Source organism: Periplaneta americana, chromosome 6 (genome assembly GCF_040183065.1).
Source record: "Periplaneta americana isolate PAMFEO1 chromosome 6, P.americana_PAMFEO1_priV1, whole genome shotgun sequence".
Classification (NCBI taxonomy): Eukaryota; Metazoa; Arthropoda; class Insecta; order Blattodea; family Blattidae; genus Periplaneta; species Periplaneta americana.
This window is the reverse complement of record NC_091122.1, coordinates 98488698-98511222: the sequence shown is the minus strand read 5'-3', so window position 1 is coordinate 98511222 and position 22525 is coordinate 98488698. Positions and strand designations below refer to the sequence as shown.

At 35.0% G+C, this 22525-nt stretch overlaps 1 protein-coding gene and 1 long non-coding RNA gene across 2 annotated transcripts; one reads left to right on the top strand and one right to left on the bottom strand.

Annotated features, from left to right (window-relative positions):
- Positions 1-4184: 4184 nt before the first annotated feature.
- LOC138701536 (zinc finger protein 665-like) lies at positions 4185-17999 on the bottom strand. Its single transcript, XM_069828536.1, has 4 exons — positions 17524-17999; positions 16255-16452; positions 10512-10759; positions 4185-8793 (listed from the first exon to the last, which is right to left on the bottom strand). Exons 1-4 carry the CDS (start codon positions 17665-17667, stop codon positions 6648-6650), a joined length of 2736 nt encoding a protein of 911 aa, XP_069684637.1. The 5' UTR covers positions 17668-17999; the 3' UTR covers positions 4185-6647.
- A 250-nt stretch (positions 18000-18249) lies between these two features.
- Positions 18250-19013, top strand: LOC138702219 (uncharacterized). Its single transcript, XR_011332816.1, has 3 exons — positions 18250-18431; positions 18527-18690; positions 18792-19013. It is a non-coding gene; the product is annotated as an uncharacterized lncRNA (long non-coding RNA).
- Positions 19014-22525: the final 3512 nt, after the last annotated feature.

Below are 22525 nucleotides of genomic sequence, written 5' to 3'. Positions count from 1 at the left end.
TCCATCTGGCGTCAAAAGTTTCTATCAACACGAAAAATATAATAAATCGAAAAGTATTCAAAGGATAAAAAAAATACGAAATCCTGTTACATTTTTTTGATGCATTTAAAAGGCAAAAAATAAAAAATAAATAATAATAATAATACAAGTTTAGTAGCTCCATGAAGATCTGAACTTGCAACCTCATGAACACTTTGCTAATGCTCTATCACTATGCTAAGAGTACTACTGCAGTAAGAATGGCATTTTAACGAGCAATGGTCATACTCCACTTGAGAACCTGTTATACAGTATATATAGTGTTTGTGTTATAATATTCAGTGTTGAAACATTCTGAACAATCAGTCTGTTTTAAATCTCGTATATGAATTATTTTCTCAGAAGATTTTAGTGATTAATAGTTGTGTTCCCCATTATAACTACTAGAAGAATATACGCAATCTTTTGAACAAAGCCTGTCTGTCCCGAGCATTCATGGAAATGCCCGATTTGAATTTAGTCTCTCAGATGCCAGCCAGTTTTATTTTGACCAAGTGTATATATATCAGTGGCAGCTATCCAAGTGAAGTGCTTTAATAAAATAATTATATTTTATAAATAAATTAAAATAAAATGCATTCCTCACTAAACCATATTTTGTCTACTTTTTAATCTGTCTTGTTCAGCTTAATCTGCTCAGTTAACCTCCTTCAGGAATACTTAAGAAGAACTCTCATCAGTTAGTCCACGTGGCTAACAGACCAGGTAGTGAGAGATGTGAATGCTGAAGGTCCAAAGGAAACTTTCCTTTTCGCCTTCAGTGAACAAACCTGGTTGCCATGACGTCTTGCTTACTGTGAATTGCCAACCCTTTCCACGAGGCTGTTATGAAGGTCTGGTGAAGAGCTATTCATCTGGTTTCTCTGAACTCGGAAAAGAAAATCGCTCTATCGTACAAACATTGAACCAAGGTGGCAAACTAATATTTTGCAACTAAATAAGAAAACATAAAATATTGTGTAAAGAAATGAAATATTATTTAAATTTAAGATGTAACTATATTTCGGTATTTTTTTAACATTAGCATCTCTTGAATATTATGTTTTGTGTAGATTTTGAAATATTTTGAGTAGCCTACTATGTAATAAAGAAAGTTGGCATAAAATTTGAAATTACATTGTAACATCTCTCATCCGCTATGATCAACATCTTCGTTTTTAGTGCATACATATTCTTTGTCATTACAAGTGCAGTGAAGTGTTACAGTGTTAGCAAAGTTTATTAATACAATGACAACATGAATCCGTTAAACGATTTAATGTGTCATCTTTTGGAGATACCGTTCTCTCATTGTTTTGCAGAAAATAAACAAGATATTTTAAAATACAGACACCTCACATTAATATAACTGTGGAGCGAAGTGTAAGGTAAAAGATTTGAAAGTAATCTGAGAAATGTAATTTTATCCCTACGTATTTATTTGTGGTGTTTGATTTTTTTAAGGCAATGCATCTGTGAAAATCCTAAATTTGTATTTATTAACCTATTAACTTCAAACTTTTACCAGATCATTAAAATGCAATGTTAATACAACACACCAAATTGCATTGCTGTATAATGCACCATTCCTGAGATATTAATTTGTAATCGCTAAATTTATATTTCATCAATATGCACCATGCAATGAATGGTTTCAAATTTCTATCTATAAATTTAATATTTGCCTCACAATATCAACAGACTATAAACAAATTGATTTCGGGTTTTTAAGAAACTGTTGTTACTTTTCTATTACAAAATTTTTAAATATTGATATTATTCTTTTCGCAATTTTTATTATCTGTCAAAGGTTTTTAAAAATTATTTGATCATTATTAGCACTATGAAAAAAAGCCCACATCAGATTTTTTGCTCACTATTTATACACAATTCCTGAAAATTTCAAGACAATTGCTTGAAAACTATAGCGTAATGGATTTTTAATGCAACAAGATGCTGAAAAAAAATATATTAGAGAAAAATAATTCAAATGTGAAAAACTTTACATTATCACCATCCTGTTCCTCTAGAACTTTCCAGAGGAGAGCACCATATTAAAATAGGAAGTTTATTCATAGTAAAATACTGAAAAACTAAAAAAACGTATTTTTCCATTTTTGATCAAAATTTCACCGATGCATTGCATCAAGTTTTCTATTCAAAGGCATATTGCTTTGATTTATGTTTATGAATACGATTGTGATTTTAAATTTCGTTATGGGCAAGAAACATTTCTTCATTTCTTGTGTACTCTTTTAATCTGATGTGCTGTATAAAATGTTGTATTAGATTTGTGTCTTTTTTATATCATGTGGACTTATGGTATATATTTTGTTGCAGTTTTGTTGGGACAGTGAATTCATGTTAAGGAGGCATAACCTCCGAAAATATTGCAAATTTGTATGTATTATATGCTGTGTTTTTAATAAAATTTAATCCAATATGGCCACCATATAGCTTACAGAATCGTTCGCAATGTCATCAATGATGTCACGGCCATCCGTCGATTCCAGAATTACCTAGAATTCTATTGCCTTCACCTAATTTATCTGGCACGAGCTACCACTTATATACAAGACTGAGTCAAAAGTAACCTTAATATATAAATAAAAAAATCAAACTCGCATAGTAGATCGTAATACTACACATATGTAACATCTGTATAACAGGAACACTTGCACTGAATGTAGTTGAAAAGTGATGAAGTGTTTGTAGTCTTATTGTATATATTCAATTAATAAAACAATTACTAAGGTTACTTTTTGACTCTCCCTCATATGTATAATACTGTTGTGAGGAGTTGATTGGAGACTCCATCTGTTTTTTAAATATCATTAATTTCACTCTTTTAACTGTATCAAAAGCTTTTATGATATTTATGGATGCCAAACGTGTTTATAAATTATATTCTCTATTAAGAGTTTTAGCACAAAGTAGCCATCGGCACAAGATCTTCCTCTCTGGAATCCATTCTGTTCTTCAATCAGCAAGTTGTCATAAAATGTACACAGTGACAAAAAAAACTCTATTTTCGGAAATACAAGACATTAATTTATAATAAATACACTGTCCGAAAGAGTAGACTTTAAACATGAGCAGGACTTTTTATTATGTTTTTTTGAGACTCAATTAAAATCTTATGGAGGTCAATACACAACAATGTGAAAAATGTGGGCTTTTGAAGACAATTACTTCAAAATGCAGAAACTGAATGTTGGTAAAATTAATAATAATTAATGATCTTTCAAATAATCGAAATTAAAAATGATGCTCTATGTGACCGCCATTTTCCCACAAAACCATTTGTAGGTGTCTTCTTCATTGTCCAATAGCACTGGACATTTGTCTTCGATCAAGCCAGTCCCAATATTCAATAAGACGTTGTCTTAAATGTTCAATATTACGAATTCTTGTTTTCTAGTAAACTGCTTTTTGTAGTTGTTTCCATACAAAATAGTCCATAGGATATCTCGTTTGAAACTCCAGCGGAAACTATCAGAGAATCTGTGAAATGCAATCTTTCACGCAATAATCTCTTAGGAAGGATATCATGTCCGTATCTTGCTAATCAATCATTGTACACTTGAAACAGACCATTCTCGCTGAGCGTAGTTCCTTACAATTTGACAAGCAGATAAATTATCATATTGGTGCAAATGTTTAATGAAAATCTTGTCTTCATTTGTTAAGTGACCCATTATTCACAAAATGAGAATCAAAGTAGAAGAAAACAAATGATAACACAACAAATGGCTTGGCCTGCTGAACTCTTCAAACAGTGGTTGCCAGTACTCGTTGAAATGGGTAAAGGGTAAGCGGAGCCATCCCGTGTGCCCCATTGTGCAGCAGGAAGAGGTAGAGAGCATACCAGCTAGCAGCTACGAATGCACCATAGTACAGTGTGTTCTCCGTGGGTAAGAGACGCTAGCCCCAGGGTGCTCTGTGCTGATGACCACTGTCTTAAAACCATAATGCTTAGTTCGGCATAAATGATCGATTTTGCACCGCCTTACAAAAAATAAAAAATAATGTTTAATAAATGGTAAAAAATTAAATATTACAGTACTTTCCCAGTCTACAAGGACTGTGAAATAAACTTTCAAGTGAAATCATTAGCTACTGGAATATAACCATTTGAATTTTGTGCTGGTTTTTTTGGCCCACTATGTATATAATTCTGTATACACGAGTAATTGAATCGACTTTTGCAAAAAGGACATACTGTATGTTACATTTTTGTCAAAATCTGTTTTTTCAAGGAAACTGTCACTTAATGGATAGCCAATGGAATAATAATATGAGTAAATTATAACATATATCAGACACATTTATAGCTAACTTAATGTAACAAGAATATCAAGTTCCAGTTTCAAGTTTCCTGCCTGCTATTATGTTTCTCTTGAATATCTCAAAACATTAAATTTGTAACATGTGCCTTTTTTGCAAAAGTCGATTCAATTATTGTGATATGCAAACTTATTGTATTCAATTAGAGACTGGGTGAGCGGAAGGGAAGGCAGCTGGCCTTAGCTCTGTCAAATCAAATAAATAAATTACCGTATTATTATATTTTTTATGTAATGATTTTCATAAATACATAATGATGTTTAAAGAACTATATTTCTTGAGAAAATAAAATGTATTGGTAGTACTGAAATACCGTGTGTACTCGAATATGATACACCCCAATTTTTTTATCCTGAAATCCAGAAAAAAAAGTTACTGGCGAATATAATACACACTTGTGCTAAAAACCACTCAAGTTTAAAATTATATTATCAAGACAGGTTATAAAGGCACCCTTATCTCTAGCTATACATCACATCATCCTCAATTGCAGTGTCAGAACTGGAGCTTCAAGTAAACAATTTGGGTTGATGTCAGATCATTAATTGACAATCACTAGCATCATGCCACTCTTTCATCAGTAATTTTATTGTTGGTAAATTCTTTTAGTTTATTTAAAATGTATTAAAAGTCTATAGGATTACATAAAATCTCAGAATAAGTAGAGTTATCAAGTCACTGCTCTAGTTAAAAATAATATTCGTATCAATAATGATTGTTGTTAAAAATGGATATGAAATTACAAATGAAATGTGCACAAAAGAGGAGGAAACATGAACTCACAATGGTCGTTTCTGTCACCAGTTTCCCAACATATATTGTAGCATAAATTGAGCATTAATTTAAATTTTTCCGAGTCCTGAGTGTTTACGTTCGAATATAATACACATCAAGACTACATTCTGTCAAAAATGTTGCGTATTATAACTGTGTAAATACAGGAACTTGTAATCCATTTTTGACAATTAATAGTAATAAGTCAGAAATCATATTTTGTCTTTAAAATATTTACGGTATTTTATAACAGAATATATTACACATATTACATTTTAAAACGTTTTTTAGACTCCTGAAAAAAAAGAAAAGGTATTTCTTTTTTTCTTCTTTTTACTTGCGAAGTAATGCTCCTTGGCAGTCGATAAGTGCATTATAGCTGGGAAAATAATTTTGGAGGTGAAAGTGTATGAAGTAGTCATAGTGCAAGAAACTATCTTATATTTCCAAGTACTGACAATTGTATGACATAAACCCAAAAAAGTGTACCTACAACTTGTTTTTAGTACTAGTAACTAAGAATAATTGCAGTGTACATTACACATTCAAATGTTTCTGAAATATTGTAATAGGTATGAAATGTAAGTATCAGACTTCAAATTAGTTTGACATGATTGATTGATTGACTTCAAATTAGTTCAATGCTCATGAATCAATCATTTACTTGAAGGGCCAACAACAAAAATGTTATTTTGCATTGCATACTGGGTGGGACTGAATGGAGTGTGTGAAATGGACAGACAGAATAAGAAATGAAGTTGTGTTGGAAAGAGTAGGTGAAGAACGAATGATGCTGAAACTGATCACGAAGAGAAAAAGGAATTGGTTGGGTCACTGGATGAGAAGCTGTCTGCTGAAGGATACACTGAAAGGAATGGTGAATGGAAGAAGAATTCAGGGCAGAATACATCAGATGATAGACGACATTAAGATATATGGATCATATTTGAAGACTATGAGGAAGGCAGAAAATAGGAAAGATTGGAGAATGATGGGTTTGCAGAAAACTATGAATGAACTGGGACTGAATTCCAAACAGGTCAGTGACTCATCAATCCCTTAATCTTTTATCATTATTTGTGTGATCAGAGTGAAACTTGTTAAAATAAGGAGTTGTTTAGAGCACTATGGTTTTATCACTTCATGCGACAAGTAATAAATATAAGTTATGGTATATAACTAATGTATTTCTATATGGTCTTCATTATATAAATATCTGTATAAAGGAATATGAAGTTACCTGTAATATCATCGTTTTATTTATCTCATTTCACCTTATTCAATTTTAAATCACTGATTAAGTTCTTCCCCACATTTTGACAATGAAAATCATATTAAAAAAGTCTTCTCGAGTAAATGCAGTAATATATATATATATGTATAATTTTTTTTTTCCTTCCACATTACCATAAGATTTCACGCATGTTATTTCAAGAAATAAAAATAAAAGTCCTGGTCTACCCTTTAATATTCAACTGCTTCCCTTGTCACAGGTGTAAATATTACATTTAGCCTGGCAAATCGGGATGCTCAGTCGCGATGTGGGTGTATAGCCCTGTTTCTGATGTGTACCTACGGTTACAGAATGGGCATTTATAGGGCTTTGGTACTTGAGGGTTGGTATGCCACCTGGAATGAGCAGCAGCTCCCTGCTGCGTCGTGGTGATCTTGCCACATATGCTGCACTTGTACAGTCCATTGCTCATGCGAATGCAGAGTCTTGGGTTCTGCAGTGGCAATGAGCTGTGGAACAAAGTTATTTGTTTGTTGGTATGGATGCGCATGTGACTGTTGCGAGCCTTCATGTTGCTGAATACCAGGGGACAGGTGCCACATTTTACCACCATTTGGGATGGAGGCAATCCTACACAGTCGTGTGTGAGATGCTGCTCCTCAGTCAGGAGGACTCCGCACTTGAGGCAGGCTTTCTTCTCGGTGCCCTCACACAAATGGCTCTGGAACATCTCTTCCTTGAAGAAGATCTTATTGCAATGCATGCAATGAAAGGACTGGGACACAACATGGCTTGCAGCATGTGCCTTATACATTGCTTCTGTCACAAACTTCTTGCCACACATCTTACAGGGGTAGAATACATGCTTACCTGTAGCATGGATCTTAATATGGCGCTGCAATCCACCTTTGTTGCTAAATAATCTGAAACAGATCTTGCACTTCAGGGATGATTGTTGTTGCTCCTCTTGTGGTAATGTGCTCACGGTTCCACTGGGCCCAACATCTGGCTTGCTTCCTCCAGCCACTCCTACCCCTACATGACTTTGGATGTGGGCCAGCAGCGCTGCTGGAGTCGGGAATTTCTCACTACAGAGGCTGCATGGAATTATTTCTGCTGATCCTTCAGGCTGTTCAGGTACAATATTGCTCTTCTTCTTATCAGAGTGATGCATCCGGGCATGGATGAGGAATGCTGAGCGTGTCTCAAAGACTTCAGAGCATGTCCTGCAGTGATGGGTTGCTCTTTGGAGGTTGTGTTTGTTGAGCTCATGTTCACGCAATGCCTTGGGGCAAGAGTAGAGTTTGCTACATGCTCGACAGCGCATTTTGACAAAGTGTGTCCTCTTGTGGTTAGAGAATGCACTCAGATGATTGAAGATGCGGCCACATTTATCACACGTGTAAGACTGTGTTGTGCTATGAGCCTGCAGCATGTGCCGCCACAAAGCTGTCGAGTCCTCACACATTTGCCCACAGTACTTGCAATTGCACTTCTTCTTCCACTGAGGCACAGAATCATCTTCTTCAACAGTGGTGGAATCTTCAGTCAGAACAGGGATGTCCACATGATGTTGTACTGCCCGGTGACCTTTGAGATGAATCTGCAAGTTAACATTTCTAACAAAAGAACTTGGACAAAAGTTACATTTAAATTTCTTCTCTAACACCTTAGCTGGTGGAGGCTGATGCAAATCTGAGAAAAAGTGAAAACTCGAGGTGCTTGCTGAATGGGTCTTCTTATGCATCTCGAGCAAAGATCGTGATGCAAAACGCTTCCTACATAGAGAGCAGGTATACAGGGTGTCCTCTCCAAGTGAGAGACAGATCTTGAGATGCACCTTCTGATGCCTAGCCAGATCGATGTCAGATTCAAACACTTTCTTGCAGCACCTACAAACACGACTACTTTTCTTCTTGGGACAGAAATACTTTTTGTGTTTGTGTAGTGTATCTCTTGATTTGTAGGTCTTATTGCAATGGTCACACACCCAGCGTCGAAGATACTCACACATGTGTTCCTGAAGCTCTTTCTCATTGTGAAAGCTTTTATGGCATTTCAAACACTCTACATCTATCTTGTCCAATTTTTCGTGCTTTAATGGCTTTGGGGAATTATCACAAATTGGAGTTGATTCTGCATGCAGCTCAGAAGGTGGAGTGGGTTCTGGATCCAGCTGAGGAGATACAGTGTGTTCTTCTTTATTTCCTTCGCCTTTTTCTTCTGTGTTCACAGTTTCCTGTTCCCAATACTCATCTTGGGGCTCCTGCTTGATGGTGGCTGCAGGTTGAGCATCTGCAATTTCAGATTCAGATGGAACAGAAGTTGTCCTGTTGGGAAGATCACGAGTAGGATTGACACTAGCAGGATTGGTAGTGGAAAGACCTTCAGTAGTCACAGGATCAGGTGCACTCTGCCCTCTGCAAATAAAAATGATGTAATTTTAGAGATTCTCTACTTAATTTTAAAAAGTACACTATCATCACAGTTCAAACGAAACTTTCGGATGAAGGGGAAGGAGAAGGGCCTTACTTATGAAAAGTTCACTATGGTTACAGAGTGTTAACTGGATTCTGGTAGGCCCCAAATATATTTTACAGGTATGCTATTTACGTGAAACTTAAAGTTTTTATATAATATAAAATACACAAATATTTGCAAGTGTTATTTAAATATAATTTCCAGTTTAATCGGAAATGGCATTAACTTTCTTATTTGAAAAGGAACACACTATGTATTTGTATATTTTTTTGCTCGTCTTCAAATTCTGAATATAATGATGTATAACATGTCTTGGTTTGAATTTATAGTCTTTTGTTTAGTAAGGAAACAATAATATCTGCTATGGAAGATCTCAGTTTGAAACAAATTAATATTTTACTATGATGTACCGAAGTACATATGATATTTCTGTGCAGGAATTCTGCATTACCATATGGTGAAGAATGGGTAGAACAGAGAAATTTCTCACAAACCCAGGTTTTCACCTCTTCATCCTGACATTTTATCTACTAAGCCACACTGAATGTGAGTACCGCAAGAAGTGATCTCGTGTCAAAATGGGTTGAGGGAAAGGATTTTCTTAAGACAGACAGTGATGTAGTTTATTGTGACTGTTGTCATAATGACGTAAATAATTTGTATTTTGGGATGCACTACATTATACTCCGTAAATCTTGCACATGCCTAATTCAGTAAATTCTTAAAGAATATAATCACAAATTTTACTAGAAACATTTTGATTCTCTTTTGTTTGACATAGCTCGGTATGTCCCGGTGACAAGCGGTGAGCAGAGTGGGTGTAGCTGTACTGTCGGAATTATCCACTCTGTAAATCTTGCACATGCCTAATTCAGTAAATTCTTAAAGAATATAGTCACGAATTTTACTAGCAACATTTTGAGTCCCTTTTTTTTGACATAGCTCGGTATACTCCAGTGACAAGCAGTGAGCAGAGTCAGTGCAGTTGTACTATCAGAATTATCCACTTGTTCCATTTCATTCTTTTACCCCATTCACTTATTAACTCTAATGTAAAAACTGCCTGCCCTTTTACTGATATCGGCATTGGTTATAGAAATATGTTACAGTTAAACTGCAATCCAGGTCTCATAAACATTCTTGGAGTCTCTTATTTTGTAATTCAGGACTTGAGGAGTTCTCTCATATACTTGATATATTCCGTGCAATACGAACAATTTTACAAATTTCCAATATACTTCACTTCCATTTTCTGGTATAATTTCTTTAAGCTTTTGGTAATACTAGCCCAGTTGCTTTTTATGACTATAATGGATAATTTTCACAGACTGAAGCATATAAATATTTGTACTGAATTGAGAATAGGATGTGCTTTGCATCTTCAACTTTATGATGTAATCTAACAGGTTGGTAATATTGATGATAAAGATATTTTTTAATAACGTGTGTGAGAACTGGTTTATTTGTTGGCATTGTTCTGTCTGTAATAAATTACGAATATGTCATAGTTTTGTAATAGTGGTTTTCCATTGTGTCATAATATGACCTATCTACTTTATTTTTTAGAAGTCCGACTTTGGCTCTCAGTACCTGGTGTATTATATTTGAAGTATTTATTATTCTTATTATTCACAAGTAGCAGTATTGTTACACCTACCTAGATGAGATCACGGATTTAGTTCCTTGGGCAGTCTCTTCAAGGGCCTGTTCAGAAAAGAACACATCCCCGAAACAATCTGCCACAAACACCTTTTGGAATGTGTTCTCTCCACTGCTGCCAACTTTGTGGGATACCACTTTCTTTACTGTCGAGAGAATCTTCACAGGAGGTGCCACAGGAATTGCTGTCGTTGCAGTTTTTTTCTCTGTAGCAGTAGGTTGCAATGGTGTCTTGGGGAGAGTTTCCTGTGTGAAAAAGTTATGTTATAAATATGTAGTGATAGTGGGTTTTATACATTTTCCCCATTATAGCTAATTCTGATTCTTCTTTTTCGATATTTCAATCTGATGCAAGTTGATTGTTAGGTAGAAGATGGGAGAAAAATCTGTGCCATAGGTGACACTCATTGAGGTCAGAACTTACATCATTCAGCTTTAAATCTGATCTTTAATCATTGTACCACAGCTATCTATCTAAAAATAACAAAAGTACAGATTTTGTACTTATTTCCTCCATAATATGAGCTCTATGAGAGAATGTCATATTCTGTCACTAAGGCCGGCAGCATACTGCATACTGTCCAATGCAGTATGCTGCCAGCCTGACTGAAGTTTCCCCCAATTTCTAATTTTGATGTTCGATCATTTTACTTTTTTTACTTGGTTATTTAACGACGCTGTATCAACTACGAGGTTATTTGCGTCGATGGAATTGGTGATAGCGAGATGAGGCCGAGGATTCATCATAGATTACCTGACATTTGCCTTATGGTTGGGGAAAACCTCGGAAAAAACCCAACCAGATAATCAGAGTAAGTGGGAATCGAACCTGCGCCCGAACGTAATTTCGAATCAGCAGGCAAGCGCCTTAGCCGACTGAGCTACGCCGGCAGCTGATGTTCAATCTGCATTCTTTATGCTAAGTTTGTATGAATGTAAATACCTAATCTACGTCACATAATCAGAATCTGAACACATCTGGTTTAGAAGCCTTAATGTACTGTTTGGGAAACAGCAGTGAAAGTGTTTCTGTTCTATATATATATATTTAGTATTTTGACTTTAGGTGCCCCACATCCCATTTTTCCTTAGCTTTATATAATAATGCAAGTTTTGGAACTCTGTTGTTGTCCATTCTTTCCAAATGTTGTAGTCATTATTGTTGGTATTTTCTTTTATTTCTTCCACAATGTTTTTGGTTTTTAAAGTATTCTGAATAATCTCATTTCTTTTTTTATTAAACCAGTGAATCCTAGAGAGGTTTTAGAAAATGCATTTTTGGCGCTTCCAACTGTTTTTGTTGTTTTTCTATTAAATGCAAGTTTCGCGTCTAATTGTTAGCTTAGCCTTTGAAATTGAATTATATAGGTCTAATTTTAATTTTGTCAGTTCTCATCTGTTGACCAAAGTTTTTTGTTATCACTTCATTTTTGACAGTGTCACATAAAAACTAGTACAATATTACAGCACACTATAATGGGCACTTTAAATATAATAAATACATAAACTGTAACACTCATCAACATTATTAGGCCCACTAGTTAACAACAGCATTTACCTCCAATGTCAAATATGTAGGTTCATATTTACAAAATAATTTTAACTAAACATGATGGAAGAGCTGGAAGACTGAGAGAAAGAAAAAAAAAATACACTTTTAAGCTTGTCAGATAGTATCGGTAAATGAAATAAAAAATCAGTTAAGTAGAGCTATACGTAGATGCAACCAGAGGGGCGTCAAACTGAGAGAGGAGTTCCTGGTAGCAAGAATGTGCAGGCTGTTTTTCGTTGCCCGATCACCAGCAGCACTAAACGTTTCAATTTTCTGATTGGATGCTAGTGGGAAACACCATTGTATACGAGATATATCTCAGACAGAAGAACAAAATAGCCGCCATATTTCTTTTGAGACAAGAGACTGATGACTATTTTATGAGTCGTTTGTGTGTTTATGTTATTTAATTAAAAAAATAAGTGAAAATTTCATCAGAACAACTAATATTTTATTTGAAATTTTTACTTAATATCTTAAATAACAAACACACAAAAAAATAACATTCATCTTTAACAACCTTTATAATTTGATCAACAAAACCACCAATATCATGGTCAAATTTTCAAATGTTAAGCTTCACAGCCAGATCACCAGGAGTGCACTATTTGTTCTCTGCATCCCTGTTGGAACATGTGTCATGCACTTCTATTATTTTGTTGTTCTGTGAGTGGAACTGATATGTTATGGGTCACTCATTTCCTTACCAGCCATTCCATCGTTACAGACAGGACATTCAGAGACAAATTTTAACTTTTGATAGTGTATAATAAAATTGTATCAAAGTGAAATTAATATTTTACTAATACATATGTACTATCAGTTCAGTTATTAGACTACAAAGTTGTTCTATTTTATGGTTATCACTTTTGAAGGTTGTTATGGATGGGAGCTCATTTTGGACATAACAATATTGGTGTATTTAGTTTTAAGGTTTTTCTGTGAACTCTGAAGGAATTTTTCTTTGTTCTTTCAGTATATTAAACTTCAACTTCTTTTGACATAGGTAAAGAAGTTTTAACAATTTTTTTTTCTTAGACAGCAAAAAGAAATGTTTAATGTTTGAATAACATGTTACGGATGGCTCAACAGCAATAACTCCATAAAATTTAACACAATTTAAAATTTTCTTTATTATAGTACAACTGTATATGGAATAGAATTATTATGGTAACAATAGAACTAAGCGTTAACATTATAGAATTTGGTACCAAAGTTATTAATATTGAAAAATGTTAGTCTGAAGTCCAGGAATTTTCTTTGAAAATTTATAGAAAATACTATCTGCGACTTGCTTTAAGACAGGTTCTTGTAGTAACCCTATCACTTCCGAAAACTTCACCACAAATTTCTTTGTTATTTCCATTTTGAAAATGTCTCTGAAATCAATACTCTTCTTCCACACCTCCTTAACTGATTAGTTACCTAACACATATTTATGTTTTGTCTGGTTTTGCTCTGCCCTCCCTTAATGTCATCTTTGAAATCATCTGCACCTCAATTTCGTCACCTTCAATATTCCTGTACTTATGTAGGTCCACATCACTGTGAACCATTTTGGATCCAATCTGAATATCTTCAAAATTAGTATCATGGAGCTCTGATGATATACATAGTTCTCCCACTTACAATGCTGCTTTGGTACAGAGAAGAAGCCCAGAAGTAATGGCTGACATTTGGTATGGCCTTGATATTTTTCCCCTTTCTTGTAAGAAACCTCTGTATTAGTTTATCTCTACACTGCTTCCTAAAATTACTTGGTTCCCCTTGACAACATTAGCAAATGTCTTGCAAAAATCTTCTGCTAATGAGACAAGTACTCGTCTTGCTTTGATTTTGGGATAGATGGAAAAGGAGCAGCAGATGGTGTAGAGGAGATGTAAAACCTAAAAAAAAAACCTAGAATTTCTCACCCAAGAAAGGCTAATAGCTTGGTCCAAAATTAGGTGGGTTGACAAACATTTTATGAAAACATGTGGGAATATATATTAAAAATGGACATAGTTCTGAAGATGTACAATAATACACAGCACAATATTGTTAAATTCAATACAAATTTCATAGTTAGGATCAAGCGTAATTAATCTTTATAGTTATGTTAAGATTAGACTGTTTGGTCTAAATGCACATTCAAAATAAATTTTTAATGTTTATAATACATGTAAAGGAAACTTTATTATCTTTTTGTTATGGACGGGACAATATGCTGTAGTCTAATTCTCATGTCATTCATATAAAAATTATTACTTTACAAACGACGAAAATCATCATGGGGGGGGGGGGAACTTAAAAATCACCCTCAGTGTGTAATAAAAGTATAAAAATAGCTGTCACACACACACACACACACACAGGGTGTTTCGAAAGTGTCTCATATTTTTACAGAAGATAGCACAGATCGAAAGTAGAAAAAAAGTTCCTGTAAACATGTGTCCAAATATTTGTTGAGATATGGGCCATGCTGTATTGTGGCCTATGATCATCATTCGTTTAAAAACACAAAACAATAGTGCATGTTTTGAGAGTGAATAGCATCCCTCAACACAAGTAAATAGAGAATGTAGTAGTAAACGAAGGTACAAGATACTATGGAGTCTATCATTTTACCTGTGTTAGTAAGTATGTTCAGTATTCAGTGGTGAAGTCTGTCTTTCTGTTTATGCACGAAGGAGCACACCCGACTTTTCTATGCGACAATATCAAATCTAGAGGTTTAATGGGCAATGGATTGGTCAAGGAGGTCTTCCTCGATCACCTGACCTAAAGGTACGGTCACACATCGCTACTTTTGCAGCGCAACATTTGTACTGCAGCTGCAAAAGTTGCGTGTCATGTTCACACGTAAGCCAAAAGTAGTGCGCTGCACGCTACTTTTCGTGCTACGCAACACGAGTGCTGCAGAAGTTGCAACTGGAGGTTGCGTGTCTGTTCACACACAAGGCGCTACTTTTGCAGCCACAGTCATGCTGCAGGTTTCCATCTCCATGTTGACTTCTCAATATACATTTTGTGGTTATGTTCGCATTATTAAGAAACTCATGCGAAAGCTTCCTTATCTATTATTTGCTTTTCTGTCGTATCCAGTATTCAGAAATTGACATTATTTTTACTATTAAGCTTTTTAAAAACGCCTATATACTTAAATGAACCAATAGTATATTCACGTAATCAATGTTGGCAACCCTCCTGTTTGGAACTACGATACGGAAAATTTAAAAAATGAATTATATCGTCAGCAATTATGCTCAGAATGTGTTGTGTATTTAATACCTGTTACAAATAATTTATTTTCATCACATTTAACATTAAAATATATCCAAACAATAGAAGTATCATTGGCACATTTGGGTGGTAACACTGGTTGCAACCGCAGCAAAAGTTTCAACAAAACTGATATCAAAAATACTGCTGTTGCAACCCTGATAACCTTGTTCACACGTCGCTACTTTTAAGCTGCGCGCAGCATGGAAAAGTAGCGAGCAGCAGGTTCGGCAGCCACTACTTTTCGGGTTGCACCGTTGTTCACACGTCGCAGTACAAGAGTTGAGCAGTTTTTTGTACTGCAGCGCTGCAAAAGTAGCGACGTGTGACCTTACCTTAAGTCCTTTGGATTTCTGGCTATGAGAACATTTACAAACATTGGTGTATGTAACACCCATCGACAATGCACAGATGTTAGAACAGCATGTATCCAGTGCATGAGAGTAAATCCAGCAACAATCAGGTGTGGTCGCAAGAGTTCGTGGTTCACTAAGAGGAAGGGCTGAAGCATGCGTAACAATGCGTGGTATGCACATAAAGCACCTTCTACATAGTATCTATAACAGACAGGTGGGTATCTTAGACCACAATACAACATGGCCCATATGTCAACAGATATTTGTTTGCGGACACATGTTTATAGGAACTCTTTTCCTAGTTTCGACCAACGCTACCTTCTGTAAAAATATGCGACAAAGTTTTTAAACACCCTGTATATACAGGGTGAAATACAGGGTAAACAATAAGTATGGAATATTGTTAATAACTTCTTAAATTTTAAATTTTTACAAAAAAAAAACAGTTTTATAGGCCTAGAAAAACTGTTGGAAATAAACCATACAATATTATGCCAGTGTACAAACACAGTTATTCAGACATACAGAGTGTAACAGTAAATTAAGTTTGACATGGAATGGCTGTTACGCACCTTTTTCGAAGACGCAGCATTGGGACTCTCTAATTTCTCCAGATATTGTTTCACTTCATTAATATGCTTTAAATTCTGCAATTGGTTTGTCAAAATATTATTTGCTTCCAGACATTTATGTCGGAAATCATACACTGTATCCAACTTAAAAAGGCATTTGTGGCATATCTTCTTTGGTAAGGGATCTCCAACATATATCTGTAACAAACAAAAAATCACACTCAATCGCTTTCACCTTCATCTTGACGGGATAATAAAAGCCTAAACTAAACTAACCTAACCTAACCGCGTCGGTGTCTATTCCGAAATCGGCGGAATCCGCTCAACGCTCGTTTAACGTACTTGAACTGCCAACATAGAAAACAAAAAATCACACTCAATCGCTTTCACCTTCATCTTGACGGGATAATAAAAGCCTAAACTAAACTAACCTAACCTAAGTGCGTCGGTGTCTATTCCAAAACCGGCGGAATCCGCTCAACGCTCGTTTAACCCAAGTTTGTGGCGTAATCACAACATTATTCTGACAACAACGTGAGTTTAGTATTATGCAAGTCCTAGCATACTTCCTATATTCTTGATTCTCAGTTGTGTAAGGCGTCCAGAAAAAAGGGGATTTCATTTTGGATGTCAACACACTCCTTTATAGGATTAGGAGAGCTTGGCCTACATACTAACTGAGCACTCAATCGTTTTACAAACAACACATGCAAAAAAAAAAAAAAAAAAAAAAAATGGATTACTAGGCTAAACTAGCGCTGAGATAGTTCCCTTCGTAAACCGCGTATACATCTTGCATATACGAATCTGTCTGTGACAGGTTTGGTTAGTTTAGGCTTTTATTATGCTTTGCAAATACAGTCAATTGCAGCTCCAAAGAAAATCTCTTATAAATGCAACGATTTTCACTTCCGAAATCACCGAAACTACCTCAGCGTTAGTTTACTACTTGAATTCCTCGTCATAAAAGTGATCGACCATACAATAGTGATTTGTATTTTTCTTCTGTGGTGTTTATACTAAAGAAAAGAATTAACAGCCACAGATTCACATTGTAAAGCTCCAAATTTACTATTATATATACCATTCAGTGAAAGAATAATATAGTAATAAATAACGGTGCGAAGTGCACCAGATACCATGCCTTGTGTACGTGCTGCAAGCACAACTAAGTTCTAGCGGATACCTAAAGTTACAACCACAAATAAAATATACATTATCGACGTTAAGGTGATTCCTTCTACCTGAGTAAAATACATCGGTAATTACCAGAATTGGAAAACAAGTTTCTATTTTGCTTGCAACTTGTCTTTGAATCCCTTCTCCTTCAAATATGGGTAATTTAATTCCGTCATCAAGTAGACATAAACGGCAGCGGTTTGCCCACTTCTCAATAACATTGTTGCTATCCATTCCGAAGTTTAAACAGGGGGACTTGTCATGCGTTCCAATTCGAAATGTCCCCTTATTACCAACGACAAACAACAATTCATACGAAGGCGAGGTAAAAACGTTTTACTTAAATCTGTACCACTGTAGCCACACGTTATATTATAAAGTGCAGAAACCTCTAAAATGATCTCATGAAACTTGAAAATACAATCATTCAATATGTACAGAGCGGTAAAAACTATAAAGACTCTCGAGATGCAGGTTCTCAGGGAAGCTCAACTCAATTATTTCACTCGTCTCAGTCAGCGCTGCTGTTATTCATATTATTCTCCTTGTCCATAGATCTTTCATAAAGTTCTGGGCAGAACCCATGGTGCTTGTTTTCTTGCGTGTTTCCTTGCTGGCTAGCAAGCTGGATGCAGTGGTAGTTATGATGCTGACTCCCATGTTGGCTACAGTGCTACCATGTTAGGCCGGTTACACACTATACCGAGAGATGTGTAATGTGAAATGTCTGCCGAGAAATGAGCGAGCGAGGCGAGACAGCATTGTCCACACACAGCGCCGAGAAATGTGTAATCAAACCAAGAGTACAGAATAGAAAATAGTTGCAGGTTTCGCGCGGTAGCCATCTTAATTTAACCTACCATTGTATTTTCATGGCGTAGTTATGTTGTTTTAAATTTTTTAGTAATATTTTGATAAATTGAAATATGTCGATCCGGTGTGCTATATGGCAGAGGAAATAAAGTGTCCAAGAACTTACCTAGAATAACCTATAATGGGTATGTATGAGAGACTAATGACATTTATATACGTAAATATCCGGAGTTGTTGTCGTCTGTAGTTTATTAATATTTAAATTTAACTTGTGTTACAGCTTTCGAAAGAATCCTGAGGTTGAAGCTGCTCGGACACCTCGTGTTGTCGCAGCACAATTTGTTCCAGTCACTTCAGGGAGGAGGATATGGATCGCACGACCTTATCATATATGTATCAGAAAGGGGGCTGTGCTGTATATATTTGCACCCTGAAGAACCAAAGGTTAATTATATGAGCATTACACTGATAGAATAATATTGGTATATCTATTCGCTATTGTGTATAAAGTAGGCTCGTTATGTTATATGAATTATTATTTTCAGGAAATAAGAAGAGTAAAACTGAAGTTTGCTGAAATCTTTCTCTCCCTCTCTCTACTGTGATAGTTGTAGACGAAGTTGGGACCTCCGTTATGTCATTGGAAGGTGATACTGAAAATGAAATTCGGGTTCTGTCGAAGAAGAAGAATAAGGAAGTTAAGGAAAGGATCGTTTTGTGTACAAAAAGAGAAATAGACATTGCAACAGTATAAATGGCGAGTGGTGAAATCATATTATTATTATTATTATTATTATTATCATCATTGTTATCTCATTTCGTTTAATGTGTTGATTTCTTCAGTTAATTGAAGGAAAATAAGGGGAATTCATTCATTCGTCTGAAAAAAAAGTAGAGTACTTGACTTCTACATTATGAGCAATATAATTTTTGTAATATATAGGGCAATGATAAATCTAACGATCTTTAAGACCCTAAGTTAACATTACATAGTAATATAAATACAAATAGTAATTACTAGTACAATGAGCATTTCAGTTGTGTCATCTATAGGCATAGGAGGGAGTCCAGTGGCAGCGATATGAATCTGCAGCTTCTGCAACTGGTGAGATTTGGGTGCATTATTTAGAATTTTTAGAGAGTAAATATGTTGTTTTCTAATGTCAGGCGTTTGACAATAAGGTCATTTGACCTCTTGCACTCCAGTATTTTTCAAAATTATTGTCATGGTCAGCCACTGAAGCACAGATTTTGAGGTGTTCCGAATCCATTTCTTGGTTTGAGTAGCACAATGGACAGTTAGGAGACTGATATATTCCAATTCTATGCAGCAAAATAGTCCCCCAATCGGATTTCTGGGCGGGCTACTTTAATGATACAGAAGCAACTAAATTTTTTATAATGGAATGCTTGTATAACATCAGCTAAGAAGAGAGTAAATATGGTACAATATTTTGTCTCTTCTCACTTTATAGATCTCTTGGATATGGAACAACAAGTTTTGACGGAGAAATCATTGTAATAAGTGAATGTTTCAGGAATCTTCTATGCCACATCAATAAATTTAAGAATGCAGTTACATTGTCAGACTCCAAAACAGCTATTCTATCAATAGTCTCTAAATACATACTTTCATCTCAAACAGCAGAAATAACTAAAATGCTCTCTCAATTAATATCACTCAATAAAAGAATTGTATTCCAGTGGATACCATCCCATTGTGGAATCCTGGGAAACGAGAATGTTGATGCTTTAGCAAAGAAGGGCAGCATTGCTACTTGCAGACCTGTTACTAAATCTACGTATTACTCTGTCAAAAGATTTATTAAATCTACATACTTAGACTTCAACAAACAAAATTTGATAACACAAATCTCAAGGGAAAAAATGGAACTCTCTGCATCATAATCCACAGTTAATTCCCGATTTACCACGAAAATCGTCTGTAGCTGCATTTAGATTGGCAACAGGCCATGACTGTCTGGCCAAACAGACACCTGCATAGAATTGGAATATATCAGTCCCCTAACTACCCACTGTGCAACTCAAACCAAGAAATTGATTCGGAACACCTCAAAATCTGTGCTTCAGTGGCTGGCCATGATAATATCTTCGAAAAATATTGGAGTGCAAGAGGTCAAATGACTTTGTCAAACCCCTGGCATTAGAATACAACAACAACAACAACATATTTTGAGCAATGGGGCCACAACCAAATCAAACACTCAGTATCAAAGCTCAAAATTAGGAAATGTTGCGAAGTATAGACTTATCTCTAATAAATTGTATTGCACTTTTTGTAATATGTTCAGTGTTTTGAATCAACTATACATCAGAGAATGAAAAATAATGGTGTTTTTTTTATTAAAAGCCTAAGTTAATTTTATGTCTGTTGTAGACAAAGAGTTTTCTTTTTTTATTCTTTATCATTGGTGATTATTGATTACTTAGATTTTTAATATCCATATATTAAACTAATGGCAGTTACTTTTAAAAATAGATGTTCAGCTCTGACGGTGTAAAACAAATAAAGTGGTGTTTTATAAATGTTTATGAACGTGCGTTGTACTATGTCACAGCAAAACATCTTATGACAATTTTCAAGCTAATGTTTGACATAAAAAAATTAAGAACGAATTATAATTATATAACTGACCAATAATAACTTCGAAGTCAATATTCCAAAGTCAGTCTTTGTTTTTATCTTCCAATACATGATACATAACATTATGTACAAATAGTGCTTAAGGTGTTTTGGAGAGAAGTATCCTATCCTATTCGCATCCTGTATCTCAATTACAAATTTGATCTAGAAGATGCAAAAAATTTTATTAGTCAAATTTGATAAATTAATTTAATAAAAGGGTTAAATGACGGTCTTAAAAGAGGGAGTGTGTTAATGGTTTTCAGTTTCATGTTCAACCATTATATTTATAGTCACATTTTAAAACAAAAATGTGATATAAATATTGTGGTTAAACATGTTATTTAAACTGATAAACCATTACACACTCCTTTGGCGATATGAAAAATACCAGTATGTGTTGGTATAATAGGTATCTGCAGTACCGATCGTGCTCTAATGTTGGCATAACGGATATCTGTAATACCGATCGGGCCGTGTAACAAGGAATGCAGTTCCGCATTCTGCCGCTATGTGTAACGAGATGTAGTTCCGATGTTTTGCCGCCAAGTGTCTCGACGTCGCGTCAATAGCGTGTCGAAGGTACTACCACAGTCTAATATATACAGTCGCGCAACTTCAACACTTTTTTTGCCAACATTCACGACACTAGCGCTCAAGCGGCAGGCAAGGCACTGGTCATAGGGTTGCAAGAGGAGTAGAATAGAAGAGAGGGGCTCAAGAGGCGGATTAAGTGTAATCTGTCAAGAAGCTTCTTTTTACCAGCAGTGGAGCGCCACATGCACAAAAATGGCGGTATTTTGAAACGACTTCCTGCACCGGAAATAGCGGGAATTTCAAAATACTTCTTTGCACATCCCCGTTACATTCATATTAACATGAATGTTTGAAATGTAACCATCCCTATAAGAATTCCTTTTTTTTTTTTTTGTTTTAAGATCTTTAGCCAGAAACCTTTTTTTGTAAATTACAATACCATAAGTGTTTGCAGAACGAGATATCTCATGAAGTAGAGTAGTAGAGGTAGGAAATGGACTGTGAAATTGGAAATGATTTAGACATGACCAAGCAAATCTGTTATGTTGGAATGTATCAGATTTATTTATTAATAATATTTCATTTTGTACATAAACACAAAGATCTTTATTGAAATTAACTGTTTGATGTTTTACTGTAATAGATCTCACGATAGGTACTATATATATATATATATATATATATATATATATATATATATATATATATATATATAATATTAACAACATAGTAGTAAATGTTACACAAAGAAAAAAATCATACCTAAACATTCTTAACACTCTACATATTTATTAATGAAGTAATCTCTGCTCTTTGAAGTCAGCTAACCGCTTAATTTTCTGATATTTTCAGATATACTACCATTAGTTATTATTGTGTTGTAAGGAAAATAATTTCAAATCACCCTTAGTAAAAATTGGAGTCTACAATGCTGTGTTCTTATTGTCTCCAAATAAGTAGCTATAATGTGTAAAGTCTTCTGGTTACATTGAAGGCAATCATGCACAAATATTTTTTTTAAGATTAACACTTAATGACATTATGTCAGTTTGTTCATGAACTTCTACATTACATTTTGGACTATATGTGGCGAATATT